The 24800-nt window shown below is 37.6% G+C and overlaps 2 protein-coding genes across 6 annotated transcripts in view; one reads left to right on the forward strand and one right to left on the reverse strand.

Moving 5' to 3' along the window:
- The first annotated feature begins 16 nt into the window (after nucleotides 1-16).
- On the forward strand, nucleotides 17-20946 carry ARMC10 (armadillo repeat containing 10). Its single transcript, XM_033088877.1, has 6 exons — nucleotides 17-342; nucleotides 8611-8759; nucleotides 11321-11455; nucleotides 15069-15245; nucleotides 18594-18665; nucleotides 19864-20946. The coding sequence occupies exons 1-6, from the start codon at nucleotides 204-206 to the stop codon at nucleotides 20113-20115; spliced, it is 924 nt and encodes a 307-aa protein (XP_032944768.1). The 5' UTR covers nucleotides 17-203; the 3' UTR covers nucleotides 20116-20946.
- Nucleotides 20947-23900: 2954 nt separating this feature from the next.
- The window catches only part of NAPEPLD (N-acyl phosphatidylethanolamine phospholipase D), a 35143-nt gene continuing 34243 nt past the window's right edge, over nucleotides 23901-24800 (reverse strand). For all 5 annotated transcript variants that reach the window (XM_033088879.1, XM_033088880.1, XM_033088882.1 and 2 more), the window contains exon 5: nucleotides 23901-24318. In XM_033088879.1, the coding sequence (XP_032944770.1) occupies nucleotides 24190-24318 (129 nt within the window). In that variant the 3' untranslated portion in view covers nucleotides 23901-24189. The remainder of the gene's footprint in view (nucleotides 24319-24800) is intronic.

Consider the following 24800-nt stretch of genomic DNA (forward strand, 5'->3'; position numbering starts at 1 on the left):
GGGGCCAGAGTGGGCGGTTTTACAATTTCAGCAGGGCCGTTTCCGGGAGGCGGAGCTCAGACTCCCATTTCCTTTCTCCTGGGGCTGGCGGGCTCCATCCAGCTCGGGCGGCGGCTGTTCCCGCTGGCCTCGGAGACCCCTGCACGGGCCCACACGAGCCTCCTGCTCCAGGCCCCACGCTGCGCACAGGCTCCAGCGGCAGCATGGGCGGCGCCCGGCACGCGGGCTGGGTGGCGGCGGGCCTGGTCCTCGGGGCCGGTGCCTGCTACTGCATTTACAGGCTGATGCGGGGCCAGCGGCGAGGCGGCCACGGGCTTCGGCTGCGTCCATCGCAATCTGCAGGTGAGGCCACGGGGTGCCCGGCAGGTGAGGGGGGACAGGAGTGGGGGTTGGAGACGCCGCAGGCGCTCGTGGCTTGCCTGTGCTCTGAGTGAAAGAAGGAGCTGAGCCCGCGGAGGAAGGGAGGTCCAGGTATAGTGGGCAGATTGTCCACTTGATTGGGTGGGTGTAGGATTCTGAGCCGCTTCCCTGCTTCCAGTTCTTTGTTCAAAATCCTGGCATAAGACTATTGGTCAGACTTTCCTACCTGAGTCCGGCGTCACAGCTGAGGATTAGGTTTCGCAAAAGCGGATGATTGCCTCTCACGTTAAAGCTTGCTCCCGGCCTTTGTGTTACCAGAGGGATTCCCCGGCTGTGGACGGGGTGTTGCGAGGCCTGGAGCAGTAGATGAAATGCTATGTGCAGTTACCCTGGAAGAAAGGACGCCAAAGGGGCAGTTCTGCCTGGACTCAGCCCAGCCTCTGAGAGGGGAGGATACCTTCAAGTCACCACGGTGCATATATATACAAAATTGCAGAGAGATACTGGAGATAGATGTAGATAATAGCTATTTCAAAATGGAACAGTTGTCTGCATAGGGAACACCTCCTGGCGGACAAGTAAGTACAGGATTAGGTTTCTGTCCAGAAGTTGATTGGTGCATTCAGGATTCAAACAATTTGTTGAATGTTCTGGATGGATATTTCAGGTCATGGAAGCTGTTAGGGAAATAAAAATAAAACCTCCTGCCAACAAAGAAGCTCCTCTCTACAGATGTACAAAAGAACTAAGTAGCTTTATTATGGACTAAGCATTAAACCTGGTTGCTACACCCATCACCGGCAGTCTGCTAAACGGGATTGCAAAGACAGAAAGGGTTCTCACCCCTTTAGGTACCCAGACAGATGTAACCTATTTCATATTACCTACATGTTCTCGAGATAAACAGTTTGTCCTTAAGAGAACTTGACAGCAGCATTTGCTACACATAGTTCATCTGGTAGTTGGGGTGTCTGTTTATGTTAGCTAATTGCCTTTATCCAGAGGGAAAATAAGACTTCTCAGTATCTCTATGATAAACAGGTGTTTATAACATGGAGCCAGGTGCCAAGTCTAAATTCAGAGACAAGGAAATAGCTGCTTCTTCCTTGATATTTCAAACAAATGATCCCAAAGCCCCTAAGAAAGACTTTCTTGGATTGCAAACTGCCAAGAGGCTTACTTAAGTTTTACAAAGATGTATGTTTATATCAAAGAGATAGACAAAGGAATTACAATTACAAGTTTCCTCGAGGAAATGCTCTAAGGGAGTGGGGGGGAGGGTCTTTCCCTTTCGCACAAGGGAAAAATCCTTTTTTTTTTTTTTTTAAAGATTTGCATTTACCCTCACTTACAAAGCCTAATTTGTTGTCTTTATGTCAGAGATGTTTCTGTATAAGTAAGTGGTCAGATGGCCTGGACTCAGGTACCTTCTCAGTTATACTGACGACGACTGACAAAAATCTTACTTTTAATTTTACCAGTTTCTCATATCACCAAAATATCTTAGGTATTCAGGCAGCCTACAATGAATGAAGTTGCTCACAGTCCCTTCTTCTTGAAGCTACACCTTCATTTTTGAAAAAGATTGATAAATACCCATTTTGTCAGCATCATTCTTGGATTTCAGAGGATGATCTTTCTTTTAATTGAGATGTAATTGACATAATATAACATTCTTTAGTTTTAGGTAAACAACATAATGTATGCATATATTGCAAAATGGTCACCACAAAAGTTTAATTGACATCCATTACCACACAGTTATAGTTTTTTTCTTGTGCCTAGAATTTTTAAGACATACTCTCTTAGCAACTTTCAACTATATAATACAATATTGTTAACTGTAATCAGACCAAGCTGCACATTATATCCTCAAGACTTATAACTGGAAGCTTGTACCTTTTGACCACATTCACCCTTTTTATATGCATGGAGCCATAACAACACCACCACCACCAATCAAATCTATTCTCTGTATCGAAGTTTGGTTTTTTTGTTTGTTTTTAGATTCTACGAATAAGTGAAATCATACAGTATTTGTCTTGCTCTGTCTAGCTTATTTCACTTAGCATTATTCCCTCAAGGTCCATCCATGTTATGTCACATATAGCAGGATATCCTTTTTTATGACTGATATATATATATATATATATATATAAAACTTGATACATTCATCCAACAATGGACATAGATTGTTTCCTTATCTTGGCTATTGTAAATAATGAGCACGGGAGTGCAGATATCTTTTCGAGATAGTGATTTTGTTTTCCTCAGATAACACCCAGAAGTAGAATTGCTGGATCATATGTTCCATTTTTAATTTTGTGAGGAATCTTCATAGTTTTCCAGAAGCGCCTGCACCAATTTACATTCCACCAATGGTGCATAAGATCGCCCTTTTTTCTGCATCTCACCAACACTCATTATCTCATGTCTTGTTGATGATAGATATTCTGACAAGTGTGAGGTGATAATAGCTCATTGTGGTTTTGATTTGCATTTCCCTGATGCTTGCTGATATTCAGCACTGTTTCATGTACCTGTTGGCCACCTTAATGTCTTTGGGAAAATGTCTGTTCAGATCCTCTGCCCACTTTTTAATCAGATTGTTTGGCTTTTTGCTATTGAGTTGCATGGATTTTTTCTGTATTTTGAATATTAACCCCTTATCAGATACATGATTTTCAAATATTTTCTCAAATTTTTTAGGTTGATATAGTTCCACTTATTTTTGCTTTTGTTGTGTCAAATCCAAAATATCATGCCAAGACCTATGTAAGGAGCTTATCACCTATATTTCTGCTAGGAGTTATATGCCTTCAGGTCTTATGTTCAAGACTTTAATCCATTATGAGTTTATTTTTGTTTATGGTGTAAGATAGTGGTCCAGTTTTGTTCTTTTGCCTGTGGCTAATTTTCCCAGCACCATTTATTGAAGAGACTGTCCTTTCCCCATTGTATATTCTTGGCTCCTTTTTGTAAATTAATTGACCATATGTGTATAGGTTTATTTCTGGGCTCTCAATTCTGTTCCATTAATCTATTGTCTCTGTTTTATGCCAATACCGTACTGTTTTGATTTCTATAGCTTTGTAGTTTACTTTGAAATCAGGAAGTGTGATGTCTCCAGCTTTGTTCTTCTTTGTCAAGATTGATTTGGCAGTTGGGGTCTTTTGTGGTTCCATACAAATTTTAGGATAGTTTGTTCTATTTCTATGAAAAAGTGCCATTGAAATTTTGATAGGGATTACATTGAATCTGTAGATTGCTTTGGTGATGTGGATATTTTAATAATATTAATTCTTCCAATTTATGAGCACAGAATATCTTTCCATTTACTAGTGTCATCTTCATTTTCTTGTATCAGTGTCTTATAGTTTGCACTGTACAAGTCTTTCACCTCCTTGATTACATTTATTACCAGGTTTTCTTTTTGATGCATTTGTCAGTAGGATTGTTTTCTCAATTTCTCTTTCTGATAATTTGTTATTAATGTATAGAAATTCAGTTGGTTTTTTATATTGATTTTGTATCCTAACAGTTTTTTAGGTGAAGTCGTTAGGATTTTCTGTATAGAATATCATGTTATCTGCAACATTTTTTCTGATCTAGATGCTTTTTTTTTCTTGCCTAATTGCCCTGGCTAGGACTTCCAGTACTATATTGAATGAAAATAGCAAGAGTGGGTATCTTTGTCTTGTTCATGAACTTAGAAGAAAAACTTTTGGTTTTTCACCATTGAGTATGATACATAGGCTTGTCATACCTGGACTTGATTACATTGAGTCACATTCCCTTTTTACTCACTTTCTTGAGACTTTTTAACATGAATGGATGTCGAATACTGTCAACTACTTTTTTGGCATCTAGTGAGATGATGAAATGATTTTTGTCTTTCATTTGTTACTGTGGTGTATCACATTGATTGATTTGAGGATGTTGAACCACCTTTGCATCTCAGGGATAAATCCCACTTGATCATGGTGTATGATCCTTTCAATGTATTGTTTGCTATATTTTGTTGAGATTTTTGCATTTATGGTCATCAAGGATATTAGCCTATAATTTTCTTCTCTTATGGCTCCCTTGTCTAATTTTGGTATCAGGGTAATGCTGGCTTTGTAAATGAGTTTAGAAGAGTCTGTTTCATTTATTTCTGCTCTAGTCTTTATTTCCTTCCTTGTAATCATTTGGGCTCCCATTGTATGTTAAATTGAAGCCAGCTCCTCAGGCCACAGCTATTTAGATGAGCAAGTAGACCTCTTTCAGGGAAAAACTGGTTTCAGGGAACTGCCTCTGCTGGGCCCTGGGGTGTTAGCCGTAGTGAGTCTGCTGGAGCCATTAATAACTGTCCCTTAATTCGCTGTATAGCCGTGGGGGTCTTGTGGACGCACACCTCTTTGGCTTTCAAAGTTAGAATTTTTCGGGGCCCATTTCTCAGGTGGTAGTCTTAAAAATTGGGGCACAGGATGTAGGATCCAAATCCTTCGCTCCTGTGGGAGAAACTGTGAGTTGTGAATTTCTTCCCAATCGTGGATCACTGCAGCAAGGGTGAGTTTATGGTGAGATTGTGTCTCAGCCTCTTCACCTATTTCAGTGTGGTTTTTTCTCATTTGCCCGATGCATACCATGTTTCCCCAAACATAAGACCGGGTTTTATATTAATTTTTGGTCCATCAGGGCTTATTTTCAGGGGATGTCTTATTTTTCATGTACAACGATCTGCATTTATTCAAACAGTCATGTCATCTTCTTCTGGAACATCGTCATAACATACTGAATGCGTCCGTCTGGCTGAGATCTTAACTGGTGCTTATTTTCAGGAAAACCCCGTAGGAGTTACTCAGTTTCTGGGTTTATTTCAGAGGGAGTCGCCCCTATGTAGCTGTAGATTCGATGTGTCTGTGGGAGAAGGTGAGTTCACTATCTTCCTACATCACCACCTTGAACCAGAACTGGGTGATCGTTTCTTTGCCTTAAAGTGTAAGAAATTTGTAATTCCTATACTGTTAAGACTGAGAGCATTAAAAAAATATGGAAACAGTTGCAATTCATCCACCAATCTAATAGCAAAACCTGACAAGGATAGCATAAAAAGACTATAAATCTATCTCAATTACAAATAAAGATATAAAAATCTTAAATAAAATATTAGCAAATCAAATCCATCATGGGATTCAAGTAATAATATACCAAGGCCAGATGGACATGTAAGGAGAATTTATGTTGGGAAATATATTAATGTAATTTTTTGCATTATTAGATTAAAAGCTAAAACACGATGACTTCATAATAAAACAACATTTGAATGTTATCATGTCTGATAAAAACTTGCAGCAAGTTAGGAATAAATAAAAGGAAATGTTTTTAAGTTGATGAAGAGCATCCATCAAAAACCAAACAGCAAACATTATATTTAATGGTGAAACACTAATAGCATCTTTACTAAATTCAAGAACAAGAGAAGGGTGCCTGCTGAGACAGCTACTCTTCACCATTATCCTGAAGTCATAGCTAGCTTGATAACACAAGAAAAAAAATGCATAAATATTGGAAAGGAGACAAAATTATAATAAGTAGATGACATAATGATTTATTTGGAAAAATCCAAGAGAATCAACTGAATAACTTTTAGAAGCAACAAGAGTTTAATAAATAACTCGAATGCAAGATAAATATACCCAAATCAGTAGCTTTTTGTATGGAAGGAATAACAAATGCATAAATTTAACTGAAAAGATCTCATTCGTGATAGCTATAAAAACTTGAATACATCTAGCAAGAAGCCTATACGAACATAATTTTAATGAAGAACATGAATGAGGCTACATAAACAGGAAAGCATATTGTGTTCCTGGTTGGAATGATTCTGTACTATGACAATTATCTTGAAATTTGTCTTGCTATAATGTTATTCTTTGGTAGTCACTTTTCATTTCCTTTGAGAAGTGGAATTTCTCCTCTGTTTACTTGAGATGGTGAACCACAGAGCTTAAAATTCTTTCAGAGTCTTATTGGTACAAAGCTAAGTGGAGAACTCGGACACTCGTGTTTGCCTCACTTGTATAATAGTTCAAAATTTTACCAATGGAAAAGGTAGGTATCAGGTGATCACCATCCTCTAAAGTGTTGAAGAGTTTTAGGTTTATTTCTTATCTGAAAAAGTAACGTGGTTTTTATTAAAAATTCAAGCAGAGAAGTTCAGATTTATTTACAAAATTTAAATGAGGATCATCACTTTAATAGATTAACAGGGGTCTCGTAGGAGGAAGAGTAACAGACTGGGAATGAAAAGATCTGGATTCTAGAGCCAGTTTTGTTATTAACCAGCTGTGTGTCCTCTTAATAAAAAAAATAATGAAAATATTCCAGGCCTTCACAGTATTCTAGGCATTAAAATCCTTTGAGCAGACACTATTAACTCCCATTTAATAGATGAAGGAACAGGCTTAGAGAGGTTAAATCTCAGCTTGGGTTAAGTAGCTTATCTAGAATCAGAACTACCTAGACAGTCTGGCACCTTAGCCTTGGCTTTCAACAAACACGTTGCACTTCCTCCCTTCAAGTGAAAATTCTATGATTAAACACTTTTCCTTAGAAAATTTTATTGGACTATTTATAAATAATTTACATATCTATAAAAATGTTAGAGGGTTTTGTGGGAAAATGTATTAGGAAGTAATCAAATTTTGAAATGTTTTAGAAGTATGAATGAGTTAAATTTAATCATATTTCTGCCATATGTTTGTGTAGAAAATCACACACCTTCAAAGTTGTATAGGAACCTTTGGAACAGTTATTGTCTTAGACCAACCCTTTTATTTTACAAATGAGAAACCTGAGACCCAAAAAGAGGTTAAGTGACTTGCCTCCAGTTTTGTATTTTCATTTCTGTGGTCTCTGCTACCAATTCCTGTGTGACTTTAGGCAGATCTTTAAATGAACCTGGCTTCAGTTCCCTGGTGTGTAAAATGAGAGGTTTGGATGAACCGCAACATTCTTTCTATTCTAAAAATCTGTGCTTCGTTATTCTTTGGCTTATCTTTTCAGGTATTCTTTAGGTGAAACCCTGTTTTATAAGATGTAAATGAGGCAGGTAGTGGATTCAGGAGTAAAAGCAGAGCCCAGAGATCCTGATTATAAGACTTGGGAGTGAGAATCTGCTGGCTCTTTAGATTTTAGATTTTCCTGACGGTTGATTTCTTATTTGACTTCTTCAGCACATCATACCACTTATCAGTTCCCATAATCTATCCTTATCCCACAGATATTTTGTGATTCTTCTTTAAGCAATATTCATAATTATTTTAATTATAGCAATAATACATGTTTATTGTTTGAAACTTGCAGAAAGTACTCATTAACACAGGGTAGAAAATAAAAGTTGTTTATTATGCCAGCACCCAAAGATCGCCACCTATAATAATTTGGTATGTATTTTTAAAAAGAAAAAGTACAGATGTGACATCATTGTATAACCTTCTCTTGTCCTCCACCCTCCCCACGCCCCCAGCCATATACGTGAACACATGCGTTGTCTGACCTATAATCATAGTTTCACTTTTAAGGAATCATGTTCTATGTTTATAACACAGTAGTGTTAGAAAAATGGTTTCTGTTTTTCCTGTGATGATTTCTGTAAAGAGGATTTGTTTTAAGGTTAGAGGTATAAAGTCTAAGTCACTGAGCAGACCCAGCATTTGACTATGCTAGCTTTTTACTCAAAATGACAGCTTTTCTTTCGTCATCACCCCCAGCAAAACTGTTACTCTAGCATTCCAGTCATCAGTGCTTTATTCATGTAAACCAGACAGAAATGCCACACCTGAAACACTCCCAAAACTTCTCCTCTGCCTGAGATGCTCTTAAAATTGTGATCAGAAAAGCTTTTTTTAATGTAAATCCTATTCCTGTAGGCAAGTGTTTCAGTGGATGGGTGTACCTGATTTGTAAAAGAAACAGAAAATGCAGTTGGCGATAGGGTATATGTTATTTGCATGCAGTGTCTTACTAAAGGAAAATACCAAGTGACTAATTCCTTAACGTCTGCAAGTCTCAGGTTCCCATATGTAAATTGAGAAGCGTAATAGTATCTTCTTCCTAGGGTTACTTGAGGATTAACTGAGATAAAGCATATAAAGTGCTTAACACTGTGCCTGATATCAGAGTATGCATTCAATACTGTTTTTAAAATGTTTTAAATCTCATATTGATTTTAGGTGAACTTTAAATAATTTTCTTCTCATGCAGAAGACTTAACCAATGGTTCATATGATGATGTCCTAAATGCTGAACAACTTCAGAAACTCCTTTACTTGCTTGAGTCAACGGAGGATCCTGTAATTATTGAAAGAGCTCTGGTTACTCTGGGTAACAATGCAGCCTTTTCAGCTAACCAAGTAAGTACCGAGCCTCAGCAGACAGGCTCCTCCCATTCTTACACCAGTAGTAATTGTGCCCCTCCCAGAAACCTCAGTTTCCCCATCTCTACAACGTGACTACTTAGACCTACTGAAGCTTTGTGTACTTCTGAAAAGGACAGCCTCATAGTACTGTGAATATTAATAGGTTTCTAGATCCCATTCATAATACCTGTATCTAATTAATACTTCGCATTGCTTGGCCTTGTTAAGTATTTAAAATTGAGCAGTAGGACGATGAAAGCATTAACATTTAATGCGTACTTGATACTGCGTATAGCTCTTACGAGGATGGTTCTGATGGTGGGGGCTGGACCACGCTCTGACAACCACTAACCAATGTAAACAGCTTCTACAAGTAGAGACTTAACACCAAGACTAAAGAGTTTAGTTTGATTGCTTTCTTCTCCTCCCCACCACCAGGAGAAAGTAGAAAATTTTTTAAAATTATTTTCAGCTAGTACCCTTTGTTAACATTGTCATGAATGCAAAATTATTTTCAATTTATACTTTTTTCAGTCCAGTTTTCTCCAGTATGTCAAGGTTTATTGTAAAGCTCTCGAGATTTATAACAAAATATAAAGAAGGTCTGTGTATTGCTCACATTCTTTCAGTTTGAAAGTGATAGAATCCAGCTTAATGTATTTTAAACCAAAAAGGGAAAATACTGAGCTGTTAAGTTGGACATCCAAGAATAGCATTGGTTTCAGGCACAAGTGAATACAGCTCAAGGTTCCCAAAAGTGTTATCAGAGCTGTCTTCCTCTGTCTTTTGGCTATGCTTATCCCGCTTCCTTCTGTGTATTGCTTTGTCTCTCTGGCCACAAAGAGGTTTTCTGAAATGACAGGGATGGAAAGAAAGCCACTGGCCTCTCAAGCCTTCATCCCTGTAGCTCATAATCCAGAAGGTGGAGTTGCTGTGCTAGAATCAAGCGCGGATCCTTTGGGTCAGTTGCGGAGTGAGGCTCCGTGGACCACGATTAGCAACGCCTGGCTCACAGGAGGACCCTGAGTCCACAGCAGGGTGGATGTGAACACAGTGGCCCAGCAATGCCACCAGGGACTCTATGGGATAGAGGAGGTGCCGGGCAAACAACACAACAGATGATGACTAATTATTCGCATGCCTGTATTGGGGTATTTCTGATACCAGAGTTTTATATCCCTCTGAAACAAATCGTACTCGTAGTATAGGGTCAGTAGCCACTGGTGAATAAGTACTTTCTTGGATAATGGGAGTTGGTGCCCGTCTTCATCAGTTAGTGCCTCGATCTGCTTTCCCAGTACAGTTTAAAAACAAAAACGCTGTTTTCTGGTAACCACAAGTCCGTGGGAAGAACCAGAACCTAGAGTTGCAGAGGGAAAGGTTTTTCTTCTCTCAGTGCTAAGCCCTCCCTTAACAGTAGAGTGGTATATTGGGCTGTTGGTTAAAAAGTGGATGATGGCAAAATACTCTTTTTCTCCTATTCTGATAGTCTTGGCCTGACAGTACTCATTTTCAGCTTATTTTTCTTACAAGAATTAAAGCAATTGATTTGTCTTTCAATGTTGGGGCCAAAGGTACATAGTAACATAATATTGCAATCAATTGTTCATGTGCACAGAGACAAATCTTCAGGCTATATTTCCTTTGAAAATTTTGACACTTTTGTTCAAACTGTAGAACTCCAGTTCTTCAAGTTAATAGATGTTCCTCCCACTCTAGACACTGAAAAAAGGCCCTCTTTTTGTGTACAGTTCATAGAAAATACACTTGACCCTTGAACAACGCAGGCGTTGGGAGGGCCGACCCTGCACACTCAAGTCTATGTGTAACTTCTGACTCCCCAAAAACTTAACTACTAGTGGCCTACTGTTGACGGAAGCCTTACCAATAACATCCAGTCGATTAACACATATTTTGTGTGTCCTGTATACACTGTATTCTTACAATTAAAGTAAGAATTGAAAAAAATCCACGTATAAATGGACTCGTGCAGTTCAAACCCATATTGTTCAGGGGTCAGTTGTATTCAGTACTCCCCTCTTAGAGATTCTCTATGCACCTGGACATTAATGCATCACAATAAAGAAATACGTTTACTTTGTTACCCCAAAAGTTTCTCACACTTCACCATGAAACCTCCCTTTTTTTAAATGGAGCATCTGTTAACATCTTGAAGGATTAGTGTTCCAAAGAATACCTTTCAGCAAACATTGCTTTAGTATTCTAAATCATAATACTTTTCCAAATTTGCATGTAATAGAAAAGTCATATAACTTATCTCAAAGTAAAATAATTTTGTTTGTAAATTGTTTGAGATCATTACAGTAACTCTGAAAATCTTCATTGTATGGTGCCATGCTATAGTTTAATTACATATTGTAATTTTATTTTTAATTTATTTTCTTTACCTATAATATGGATAATACTTTTTTAAAAACAGGAATTATAGATTGTATATGGAAAAGGTATTTCCAAAGAATATTTTTTATTTGGATGCAAAGAATTCAATGAAGAGATGTGCATATTGAAGTTATAGTGCTGTTTTTTCCCCTTAGGTCATTATTCGTGAATTGGGTGGTATTCCAATTGTTGGAAGCAAAAGCAATGATCCCAACCACAGTATTAAAGAGAAAGCTTTAAATGCACTGAATAACCTTAGTGTGAATGTTGAAAATCAAATCAAGATAAAGGTAGGTTATCTAAAATCACAAATATGTAACGTTATCTATAAATGAAAGAGAAAATTAAAAAGTGGTTGAGTTTTAGTAGACTGTCCTTTATAACTTTATGGCTAAGATTTTCCTTTATTTTTTTCCAGTGATATGTAACATGATATAAATGATATGTAACATTGTGTGAGTTTAAGGTTATGATGATTGGATACACATACTCGTATATTATAGCAAAATTAGCTAACACCTCCATCACCTCACATAATTAATTACCTGTTTGTTCCCTGTGGTGAGAACATTTAAGAGCTAGTCTTTTAGCAACTTTCAAGTATATAATACAGTATTATTAACTGTAGTCACCCTGGTGTACATTAGATCCCCAGAACTTATTCATCTTAATAACTGGAAATTTGTACCCTCGGACAAACATGTCTCCATTTCCCCCATTCCCTCAGCCCCTAGCAACCACCATGCTACTCTGTTTCTATGAGTTAGCCTTTTTCAGATTCCCTATACAAGTGAGATCATTGAGTATTTGTCTTTCTCTGTCTGACTTATTTCACTTAGTATAATGTCCCCAAGGTCCATCCATATTGTTGCAAATAGCAAGATGTCCTTCTTTTTTATGGTTGAATAGTATTCCATTGTGTATATCACATCTTGATTCATTCAACCATCGACAGACACGTGGGTTGATTTTGTGTCTTGGCTATTGTAATGCTGCGGTGAAGTTGGGGGTGCAGATATCTCTTAGAGATAGTGATTTCATTTCCTTCAGCTATACACCCAGAAATGGGGTTGCTGGAACATATAGTAGTTCTCTTTTTAATTTCTTGAGGAACCTCCATACTATTTACTATAGTCACTATACCAGTTTACATTCCCACCAATAGTGAATGAGGGTTCCTTTTTCTTCACATCCTTGCCAACACATCGCTTCTAAAAAGCATGAGATGATAATGTGTTTTTGAATTGCATTTCCCTGATGATTAGTGATACTGAGCATCTTTTCATGAAACTGTTGACCATTTGTACGTCTACTTTGGAAAAGTGTTTATTCAGGTCCTCGCCCATTTTTTATTGGAGAATAACACAGAAGAGAGGGACCTGAGGTAGCCAATAAGAGATGCAGTGAACTTTTGAATTTGGGGTTCAGTATAATCCAAATGTGGTAAAAGAAAGAGGCCAGAGTCAGATAATATCAGCAGAAAGATACAATAAATTAGGAAATTATGTTAATTCAGCATTTATTCAGTTCCTGCTCTGTGTTACAGAGTTTAGAAATGAACGTGAATAACTTCTTTACAGAAAGATGGAAGGAGAAATAAGGCAAGTCCGTAAATAGTTATAATTCAAGGTAGAACATGATGAAGTGCTTTAAGGAAAAATATAAATCAAACATTGTTGAGTATACAGAAAGGGGAGATCGCATCCAAAAGTTTCGAGAACAGGTAGAGTGTGACCTGGCTCTTAAGAATGTCTACTGTTTCTATAGGTAGAGTGGGGAGGAGGGAATTCCAAGAGAAAGGAACAGGGTGAGGTAGACCCATCTCCAGGAATAACTCAGCTGGCCCATTTGGTAACCTTGTTGCTTGAATTGAAATGGTGAAAAGATTCAGAGATAATAAGGATGTAAATGCTCGACACATTTTAGGAAATGCTTTGAAAGATACCAGCATCTTACGAAAATATATGATTTATAAAGAGCTAAGCAAATGTTGCTTGTTTTAAAGGATAGATGTGTCATGAAATTGTGACCAAAGAGAACCAGTTGACCAAATGACTGTAAATGTCATTTCGATCTTGAAACCAGATTAACAATGTAATCTCTCTTTGCTTTACTGCTATTAGTTTAGTTATTATGGTAACATAGCTATATTTGGATATTTTTTCAGAGTTAATACTAGCTGGTCCCCACTGTGACCTGAGGAGGTAGTACTGTTGCCAGGACCGTGACCCCGGGCCCCCTCACCCTAGACCACGACCTCCCTCATCCCTGGGATAGTGAGCCCCCATCCCCCAGCACAGGACAGTGTCCTCCGCCCCCCGGGGACCGTGACTCCCATACCCCTCACCCCGGGACTGTGACACTCTTTTCTGAGAAGCCAGTCTCATCCTGAACAGTTGCCCCCCGCCCCGAGGAGGGCAACCCTGTCCTGCATCACTCCACTTTTTTTTTCAAATAAAAATTGTATATATTTAAGGTGAAAAAAGTTAATACTGGGTAATGGAACAATTAGTAATTTCTTAGCATTTTGTATTAGGAAATTTTCTTACCAGTTTGAACTTTTGGTGGAGTTCAGATTTAGGTGAATCCCAGTTATCTGCAAGACACAATTTTTCAAAGGTGGAAAGATCATGGCCAGACATAGAAAATAAGAGTTTCAGAAAACTGTCCACGTACTGGGTTTAGTTCTATCATGTGTGAAATAGGAGTACTGCTGGTATTGCGTTCCTTTTTGCCAGTGGTGGTTAATACCGGGGGTGCCAAAAAAATGTATACAAGTGGACACTTTGGTCAGCGTTGCTCAAGCAGTAGTTTGCTGTAATCGGAAGTGTCTGGACACTGATGGTAACCACTTTGAGCACCTCTTGTAATTGCAGAAGTCAAATGTAATTTGTATTCATCTTTTGTTATCGGTACATATTGAGTATTACAATTAATACAGTTTTCTCCTTTCTTAAAACGTGTATACACTTTTTGGCACCATCTGTATTATGAAGGAGGAGTTAATATACACACACCTAGGTAAAAAAGAAGAACCTTGGGCCAAATATAGTTTTGCCTCTGCTTGCTTTTTAATGGGACTAACTCTAAAGAAAAATTCTGTTTCCCTCAGCCGCCCCCACCCCTTCACCCCCCGACCATCCTTCATTTCTAACTTGATGTGGTTCCTAGACCCTCCTGGGAAGGTACTTACATGATACAAGGTGGTCTCACAGGTTCCTCCTTAATTCTGATCTGTGCCCAGACAGTGGACACAGGAAGGGAGACTGAGTTGGGAGGCCAGTGGTGCTGAGATCATGGCCTCAGGAATTGGACATTGGTCCCACACTGGGTGGCTATACTGGGCCAGGGATCCAAGCTCCTTGAAGACTGCAAGTCCTTTTCTGTAAACTGGCCACACCCCACCTTATTACAGCTGCCACCTCATTGCGGATGAGCTGCCTTACGGATTAAGGAAGGTGTATTTGTAAGTGTTCAGCCCAGAGCCTGGCATTAATAAAGGCAGTTTTTGTTTTGTTTTGTTTTGATTGGGGTATATTGGGGAACAGTGTGTTTCTCCAGGACCCATCAGCTCCAAGTCAAGTCATTGTCCTTCAGTCTAGTTGTGGAGAACACAACTCCGCTCCACGTCCAGTTGTTGCCGTTTTCAATCTTTAGTTGCAGGGGCTACTAAACCCCATGTGGGAATTGAACTGGCAACCTTGTTGTTGAGAGCTTGCACTCTAACCAACTGAGCCATCCTGCCGCTGCCCTGGGGCAGCTTTAAAAAAAGTAACCACACTCTTTTCTGAGAAGCCAGTCTCATCCTGAACAGTTGCCCTAAGTCCACTGCATAGAAAAACTACTGTTGAATAGAAAAATTTTGGAGATTCTAAGAAGCTCACTTTTTCCCCCCGCCTCCAGGTATATGTCAATCAAGTCTGTGAGGACGTCTTCTCTGGTCCCCTGAACTCACCTGTGCAGCTGGCCGGACTGAGATTGTTAACAAACATGACAGTTACCAACGACCACCAGCACATGCTTACCAGTTACATTACAGACCTGTTCCACGTGTTGCTGACGGGAAATGGAAGCACCAAGGTACCAAGGAAGCAGTTATTACTTGAAGTATGAAGAGCTAGTGCATCAGGCTTATAAGATTGGAATTGAATTTACAGGTCTCAAAAAAGAGAAAGTTTAAAGTTTATTAAAAACCCTTCCCCCGCTCCCCCAAAAAACAACCCTTACATAAGTTCAAGGAAAGTAAATTATATTTATCCTAATACTGAATTTCAAAATTAACTTGTAAAAACTATCTGTTTCACTTATCAGTAGATTGGTATTCATTTGGTTTTCTGCAAATCAGTTTAGCTGTTACTGAAGTAGCTAACTTCTCCCCCAGCCCCCGTCAGCTGTAGGAACGTTGTGAGTAAGGGGAGTCTTTGAGTGACAGTGCTGGTTAATTTTTGCTTACCTTAGGGTTAACAAAACATTTTTTTGATTCAGCAATTATTGGTTGGAAAATCTTTAAGTTTTAGTGTTGGATGTCCCTGCTTCACTTTGACCTCTTATGAAGACGCAGGAGGCAACAGATTGAGCTGAATTAAGTAGGATCCCAGGAAACAACTATGAAAATTATTTGAGTCACCCCTCGTATTAGTGAGCATTCTTACCAAGTGCCATTTTTCAAGAAGTAGCATAAAAACGAAGGGTAGACTAATCAGTTTTTGATTACTTGGGTTGATCCATCAGTGTTTTACTATATTGGTCTCTGTTCTCCAGCACAGTTGAGAGAAAAATGGACAAGCATTTTAGGAGGGCCAAATGTGAAGCCAGACTCCAAATACTCATCACCGTGGAAGTTATTTCTGTATTGTAATTATAGGAGAACTTCACTATAGTCCTTTTAAAATTTGCTCTAAGATGTTTTTATATGGGCTTTCCGTATTTCCAATAGCCAAACTTATTTGGATCTGATCCAAATAAGGCCTTCAAGATTAAATGTAGTAATTAATCATTAGCAATATTTTAATAGTATTGCTCCATCCATAGGCAATTTCCAAAACGCAGGCACCCATCATCTCTCTCCAGTGGAGCAGGGTGACCTCCAGCCCGAGGCCCCACGGAACGCCCTCCCCTCTCGCCCATGGTGTTGCAGCTGTAGGAAAAATCTCGCCTCTGTAGCCACCTTACCCAAAACCTCAGAGGAGCACCGAGTTCAGAGCCAGGAGAGTCTGTCCTCAGGCTGTATAGATCTGTCTCAGACATGGGCTATGTTTCAATATATTTTATGACTTTTTAAAAGGTGACTCACACCACAATAGTATGTTCTATTTTTGTTTTTCCATTACATTGCCTAGTGCGGTATTTCTGGGATAGAAAAGTGGCTTTCTTGGTCTCTCCGGGAAGCTAACCAATTATAACATTGTTTCTCCATAAAAAAAAAAAAAATGAGTTTAAAGTTCCAACTTGCAAATGTACTTTTGGATAGTAATCCATTTGTGTGGGAAAACGTGTCCGTTTTAGATATTTTCTTAATATATAACCACCAAGATGACTTTTTAAAATCTTATTTTTAATAAGTAATCTCACTGTATTATAATATCCTTATGGGTACAACACTGATTCACAACTAAATACAAGTAGTGGAAGATTAATGTAAATAAACCTTGTGTTTGCCACATCTGCAGTGAGGGTGGGGGGCGAAACTAATGGCTTAAAAGAAATGCCCTGGAGTCACCACAAGGTGGCACATGTGATAAGAGAAAGAAGACAATATGGTTTAAATACCAAAATACATATAGCTGGGTAATCTGTAGTTGTCCTCTAACTTTATATATATTTTTTCACATTTAACTCCCTTCTACAGAGCACAGCAACATGGAATTTTCATTCAGGATACTACATAGTTATTTCTGTTACTATTCCCTGGTTGTAAGCCTGCCCTTGTTGACACTACTGAGCCTTTTAGATGCTATTGACTTCATCCAGGCTTATTTCATAGGTTCGGGACCATCTTTGTTCAGAACTCTTGGCCCTGTTTTCTGAATCAGAACTTGATTGACACTGGAGACAAGTGTTTATTCCTAGCACTTACTCTCGGTGTTGCTGGCCAGTCAGGCCAGACCAGGGAGCGCACTACAGAATGGTCAGAAGTCATCTTTATTTTTACCTTAAGAGACTAATTTATAGAGGATGTCTGTTAGTAAAGCATGACCTGGCATATATAAGAAACTTACCCGTGGTTTCCACTGGGGAGTGAGATGGGCAGATAGGATGGTGGTTTTTGTTTTTACCTTCTTCTTCCCTTCTGCATTGTTTGAAATGAGTCATGACCATTATTTAGGAAATTAAATAGTTGATAAAAAAATAAAGCAAAGCTGCATAACCTTCTCCTTAATTAACAAATTAGCATGTACAACATGATCAAAGGAATATGTGAGTATACAGGGTAGGTACGTAAAGACCGGAGAGAAAATACCAAAACTTAATAGTGACCATTTCTCGTCATGGAAATACGGGTATAAATATCCTTTTCCGTTGTGCTTTTCTTTTTTCTTTTGTTTCTTTTTCTTTTTTTTTAATGTTCTATAGTAAACACATGCCTTTGTGATCAAAGTTTTATAAAATTAACATCCGGAGTTCTTTCCCAGGTCTAGTGAAAGGCACATTTGTGATGTTTTGCTGACTTCAGAACCCCTCCCTGCTCCTTTCTGTAATTTCAAGTGCCTTATAGTCTTACATGATCTTTATTTTTAAAGTAGGAATTCTATTTGAATGTTTTTATTACTAACTTTTCAGTTATAACTGATAAGAATGCTGATATTTTAGCTACCCGGCTATAAGTCAACATTTATTTGCTATTTATAGCATTACCTATTTAAATGATTGTAAAACATTTTTCACATAAAAAAGGTAAGCTCAAAGATTCACTGTAACCTACTAAAAAGGGCCATATTGTTTGTTATTTTAGTCTTGGTAACCAAACTTCAAAATTCTTCATACTTAAATAGAAATGAACTAAGCTTTGAGATTCCTTTTTTGTTCCAAAGATCTTTCACCTAACAGTAATCATAATCAACATCATTTATGTAACACGTTGAACTTACCAAGTGTTAGGTATGCATGTGGGTGGGGGATGGATAGTAAAGACACTCACAGTATTCTCCCTACCTCCCTGACAATGTGATTGGAAAAATGAGGTTTAAATAACACTGCTGCGTGGTAAGCGCTCTGAGAGTGGTGCCAAATGTTGTTAAGAGTTGAGAGAGAGAGAAAGCGAGTCCCAGCCCTTTTACGTAAGAATTGAGAAGCCTCCATGGAGTAGAGAGAATTTGAGCCAGACCTTGAAGCATAGGCAAGATTTTAAACTGTGGACATGGTGAGAGTACAGGGAGAGAAAATTCATGCTTGCTAGTCTGAAATAAACCAATATTATTCTTATTTCAGGTTCAAGTTTTGAAATTGCTTTTGAATTTGTCTGAAAATCCAGCCATGACAGAAGGACTACTTGGTGCCCAAGTAAATAGCTTACATATTTGTTTTGTAAATAAATATACAAATATATAAATGTGGACAGGTAGATCTGGATAGATTTATCCCTTTTAAAATGTTAACAGGCATTATCTGAGGGGCTTTTTTTTTTTTTTTTTTTGGCTTAAACAACAGAAATTTGGTTTTCACAGTTTGGGGGCTGAGGAATGAATCCAAGATCAGTGTGCTGGCAGACGGGGCTCCTGTGAGGGCCGACATCAGGCTGCTGCCTTCTCACTGTGTCCTCACTCGTCACAGAGCAGCTGTGATCCCCCGCCTTAGAAGGACATTCCCTCCTCAGCACCTCATCTAAACCCAATTATCTCCCAAAGGTCCTACCTCCGGTCACATTGGGGATTGGGGCTTCAACATGTGAATCGGGGGTGGCGGGAGGAACGCATTCAGTTCTGAGGAGCAACACCGTGTGGTGGGTTGTGGGGGTTTTTTTGGGGGGGAGGTGGGGATCCTTTTGCCTGTGTGTATTTTCCTCAAGTTTTTGAAATGAGCATATTTTACTTTTTTAAAAAATCATTTTTGAAACTTTCTCCCTAGCAAAAATAAATTATAATTTTTGTCTCTACCTAATTAGGGACAACTGTGCTCACATGTATCTTACTGCACTGAAACACTAGTATTTAATTAGTCCCCAGTACGTGCCAGATGCTGGGCTAAGTAGCAAGACACACCTGTGAGTGCAGCATAATATGGTGCTTGTCCTCGTGGAGCTTACAGTGCTGGGAGAGAGACGAAAATATGTAACGAAAATATCATGAAAAGCTGTGATAAGTGTTCTGAGGAAGCAGAGGTGGTGTGGAGACCGAATGGAGCTCAGCTCCTGTTGAATTCATCTGCTCATCGTGCAGTGTGGATGTGCAGTAAATGTTTGGTGAATTAATGAGTTCCCACGAAGACTGTATGATGAAGCTTAAAAAGGAACTGGGTGTTTTTCCAAATTATTTCATTTTGGGACCCCAAGGAAATAACTATTTTTCAGCTAAAACATGAAACCTCTTTTCCATTAGTATACAATGTGGGGGTGTATCATAAGATTTTACATTTATGTTATACAATCTTAGGGATGATTTTCTATAAGATTTTTTAAATGTATTCAGTGGAGTTTTTAAATGTGAAAAAAATACATGAAAAATGTTTTCATGTATTAAAATAATACTGTTTCCTATTTCAGGTAGATCCGTCATTCCTTTCCCTTTATGATGGCCACACGGCAAAGGAGATTCTTCTTCGAGCCCTTACACTATTTCAGAATATAAATAACTGCCTCAAAAAGGAAGGCCATTTAGCTAGTCAGCCTACTTTCACTAAAGAGTCCCTGTTTTTCCTATTATATGGAGAAGAATGTGCCCAGAAAATGAGAGCTTTACTTAATCACCATGATGCAGACGTGAAGGAAAAGGTAACAGTAATACCCAAATTCTAACTGGTTGGTCATATTGTTCCAAAAAGGAATGCAGTCTGGAAGTAAAGCACAGAAGCTTAGTTTTCATCTTCCTTCCAAAGGGATTCTTTCAGCTGCTGAATTTAAACAGTAAATATCGCATTTCATCATTTACACAGCTATAACTTGCCGTGGTCTTCTGGTTTATTTTGGACCATTTTATTGATACCAAATGAATATAACAGCTTATTCTGAAAGTTATTTCTTTTTATTTGCTATTTGCTGATACGTCAGTTATTTCCTCTACATGAAATGACAGTGACCTTATTATGTGTAAGCTACCCTTCTCCTGTTGCCTGTGATTTGAGAGCATTAGGTGATTAGTTGTTTCAGAATTGCCATAGGAATGATCTTATTCTTTTAGTAGCAATAAGATCCTGAGCTCTCGAGGAGCCTAGCCATACTGCTTTCAAAAGTCTAATAATTAGAATCTGTCCCTTCGTAGTAGTCACCCACCCACTCCCATTCAATGTGCTAGTATATAAGGATGCCATGTGTAAAATACTGAGATCAGTCAACATGTCCATGTGTAGAGGAATTGGTTAAATCAGTTATCGTCTTAAAAGAATGCAGCAGTTCTGAATGTACTAATGTGGAAAGACACCTATGAAATATGGATGTGTTTTTTAAATAAAAAAATATTTATGCGTATCTATGGATAGAACACTTCTAGAATGATATCCAAACTCCCGGGAGTAGGACTTGGGAGTGAGGAAATTACTTCGCTACGTATACCTTCCTCTACTGTTTGAATTTTTACTGTGGCATAAATTTTATAATGATTTTTTTAAATAAAAAGGAAAAAATAATGCACGAGGTTATATTTTTCCCCTTAATTGACAGTACTTTATTCAATAATTTTCATCCATAATTTACTTCATTAAAATTACAATATATGAAATTTTCTCAGCTATTTAATATTATTTTTATCCCATAAGCTACTGTAACAATTTATTGATATATTTGAATTCAGCCAGATTTTACAATATTCAAGTTCATAACCACCACCATGCTTAGTATTAAGTAAACCAATATGCAAGCAGAAGCTTTCTTACTCATGTATTTAAGGCAAAGCTTTAAGAGTACTTTAAATTTCATTTGTAGATACATGGATTTCCATAGGAAGTCACAAATCCTCAAACAGAAAAATGTGTATTTTCAGGGTTATCCTGATACAGAAATCAAACTTGGAAGAAATATTTTTACAGTAGAAAAAGGATTCAGTATTAAGATGAAAACATGTAAATTCCCAATTAGCTACAGTAGTAATGCACATATGATGGCCAAGAATAATACTTTTATCAGTGATGCAAACACAAGTATTCCCTGAAAAGTACATTTCTTTATAACAATTTTTAAAATCTGCCTCGTTTAATGAAAACATGTACGTATTCAAAACGTACACACATTAAAAACCAGGATTTGGTTTCAATGTGCTTAAGCAGCATTGGATTCTAAAACTATTACTACTTTGAATAAATATCCACATTTCTTGGCGATCAGAGCATTGAGTGTGAAATGTCAAAATGCTAGAGAAAAAGGGGAGTCATTTTTAATTACCCAGAGAGAATGACATAATGAAAATGCACAAGCAGATCTTTATGGGATTTCTCCTAATTGATGGTTCCACCTTCTTGGGCAATGAGGAGTATCAAAGTGCTCCCCAGTTCCCACGGGAAAAAGGATCTTCAATAAGATCTCACATATTGGTGTGAATGCTAGCTAATCAAAGAGGAAAACGGAATTGACATAGAGGATAAGACATTTAAAAATATTACAACATATATTAGACAGAATGGAAGTAAGAGAATGGATTTGCCTTATTTTTCAAAACATTTTATTCACTTTGCACATAAACGCTTCAAAATGTAAAGAGGTAAAAAATAAAATGGGATGAACCTCTCACTAGTGAGATTCTATAAGGAGAGATGAAGCTTGATGTACTTCTTAATGATAAAACGTCGAAGTAGAAAGAATGAATGGTAATTAAAAATAAAAGCTTGTGAGGCAGCCTAGAAAAATGAGGCAGGCCCAATTAAGAGGAGCTGTAGCACAATTTAAAGTGCTTAGAGGCCTTCAGATGGTACATGTGAATAAAAAAAATAACATTAAGGCCATTCACGGAAAAGAAATTGAGCAAGATGTACTTGGCTTGCTTCACAGAGCAGAGGTAAGAGATGAACTTTCAATTCAGCATGCAACAGCAAGGAAGGTGACCACAAAAACACTGGCTAGCATTGGGGCGGTACGCCCGAAAGCCCACCTAACGTCCATCCCGATTCTGCTTGCTAAATGTTCCTTTGAATTGAAAAAGTTTACGCCTGTTCACTTTTTTTCCTGAAGGTTTATTTTATGGGAAAATTTTTTGTGCTTTAGTGCCCCCAAATCACATACATCGTATACATACATATTACATACACATTTCCCCTTGACTGATTTGCATCTTTGTGGATAAAAATACTAAATTTTGATAAAGATCATTTACATTTATTTTGGCTCTCCAAATTTTACAAAATAAGTGAGATAAAGTTGTTAGTCTTCAATGTTTAGTGCCCTAATATATATGCTTAAATCTGCAACAGGAACAATACATTATCAAAAGCATTAGTCTTTTTTCAGCTTTCAAATCTATCAGGCAGTGATACCTTAAGAAATCATTCTTTCCCTTCTGTTTTCAAAGTGCTTTTTAAAAAAAGCACTTTACTATTTATTCACATTTTGGGGAGGTAGGTCAAAATTCTCCTCTTGTCGCACATGAGGAAAGTGAGGCACAGTGAGCATAGGTGACTAGTTTCAGGGTACACAGAAAATCCATGACGGAATTAAGTGGCTGACATGGAGCATGCATATGCATATATATATATATATATATATATACGCTGCCTGGGTAGAATTTGGTGTAGAAAACCTATTTTGATTATTTGCTTCGAATAAAGTTTATTTCACTGAGCTTCTGGATCAAGAAGATAGTATGGGCCTCCAAGTGATCTAATCAGCTCTCCCCCTTACGAAGGTTCAGAGTAATCAAGTAACCGCAGAGGCCTGGACTAAAAGCTCAGGTCAGGTGATTCTCATCTCTCTCTTTGTACCATTAGTATTCCACACTGGCTTAATAAAAGAATCGTGCTTAGGGTTCATTTAATATAAAAATATAAGACATCTGAATCATGTAAAACATAAAATATTTATAAATCTTACTCATACAGAGTTAGAAGAAACCAGAAAAAAAATGAGTGTATGGAGAGAATAAAATTTAATTCAAAGTGCATGATATATTAACATTTAAGATCTGCATTCATCTTTGTAAAATGTTATTTCCTTGCAGCTATATTTGTGCTTAGTGGGTCTGATTTTTAGATTAAAAATAGAAAATTTCATAAATCAATTCTCATAATCACACTCTCCCTCTGTCCAACTCATAGGGCTTTTGATTTGGGGATTGCAGACATGCAATAGAATATACTTTTCCCCTCTTTCAAAAAAAATTAAGTCTTTAAAAATGGCAACTTATTTTTATGCTTAAAAATATATATCACTTAATATTTGGCATATAAGCTAATCTTAGTAGAGCAAGAACTGCTATAAGCATGTGGGAGTCAATTTCACCACTACTCTAACATGAATGTGAAAGATACGTTTATGTGAGCAAGCCTCTGAAATCATCTAGGTATTCAGACAGCCTTGATCACCTATGGAGAAGGCCCTTAAGAACAGAACAGAAATCAGTCTTTAAAATCAGTTTTTCATAACTGATTTCATAACTGATTTCAGAAAATTCTTCTACTAAAGTATAACGTTTTAGTAAAAAAAAAATCCCATTCAATGCCTATACCATTGAGATGAGATTTAAAATCGACATCAGACAATTCATTATTTAAGTGACCCAAACCTTGTGTTTATATGAACTAGCAATCGCATTAATAAGTTATTACATAAAACAAAAACTTGCAGGAGTTGTTTCCAAATGTAAAAAAATCAAAATATTCATTAATTTCTTAGTCTTTTCAAATTTATATCAGATGATGCCTTTTTTACTACAAGCTCCTGTGCTCACATTTATTCCAAGTTTTCGTCGTCAGTTTTTAGGTACTTTGATTCTCCATGCTTCAAGACAAAAAAATCTTCAGTCTTAAGTCCATATCTTTCTAGAGCCTCACTCAGTTTCACTGGAGGCTCTAAGTAATGCTGACAAAAGGCACAAAGAGAAAAAAAGAAAATGAAAAAGATTAACCATACATACCTATATTTGGGGGATATTTCAAATAAGAATTTAAAACAACCAACATCTGCCTACTTAAAATAATGCCCTTTTCACTGAAGCATTAACAAATAAATCAATCACATTTTCTAATGTTACAGGGTCATTAATTGTTAAGTCACTAGAAATGTCACCAATTTATCTACATACCATGTATGTCAAACTTGGTGCCAACTTAGATTGAACATTATTAGATTGCATGAAATCTGATCACTATTTCACTACATGAAATTCCAATCTAAAGGGAATCAATGCCAAAGATAATATTAGAGAATTAAATGTGACCAATATTTTTGAGGAACATAGAAACTTAGATTATAAGAGTGTGTGAGAGAGCAAAACGGTAGAGAAAATACTTTGGCTGAAGGAGGGTTGTTATCCTCAAACCCCTAGAGAACAGATGTGACAG

The sequence above is a fragment of the Rhinolophus ferrumequinum genome, chromosome 20, assembly GCF_004115265.2.
Source record: "Rhinolophus ferrumequinum isolate MPI-CBG mRhiFer1 chromosome 20, mRhiFer1_v1.p, whole genome shotgun sequence".
NCBI classification, from domain to species: domain Eukaryota; kingdom Metazoa; phylum Chordata; class Mammalia; order Chiroptera; family Rhinolophidae; genus Rhinolophus; species Rhinolophus ferrumequinum.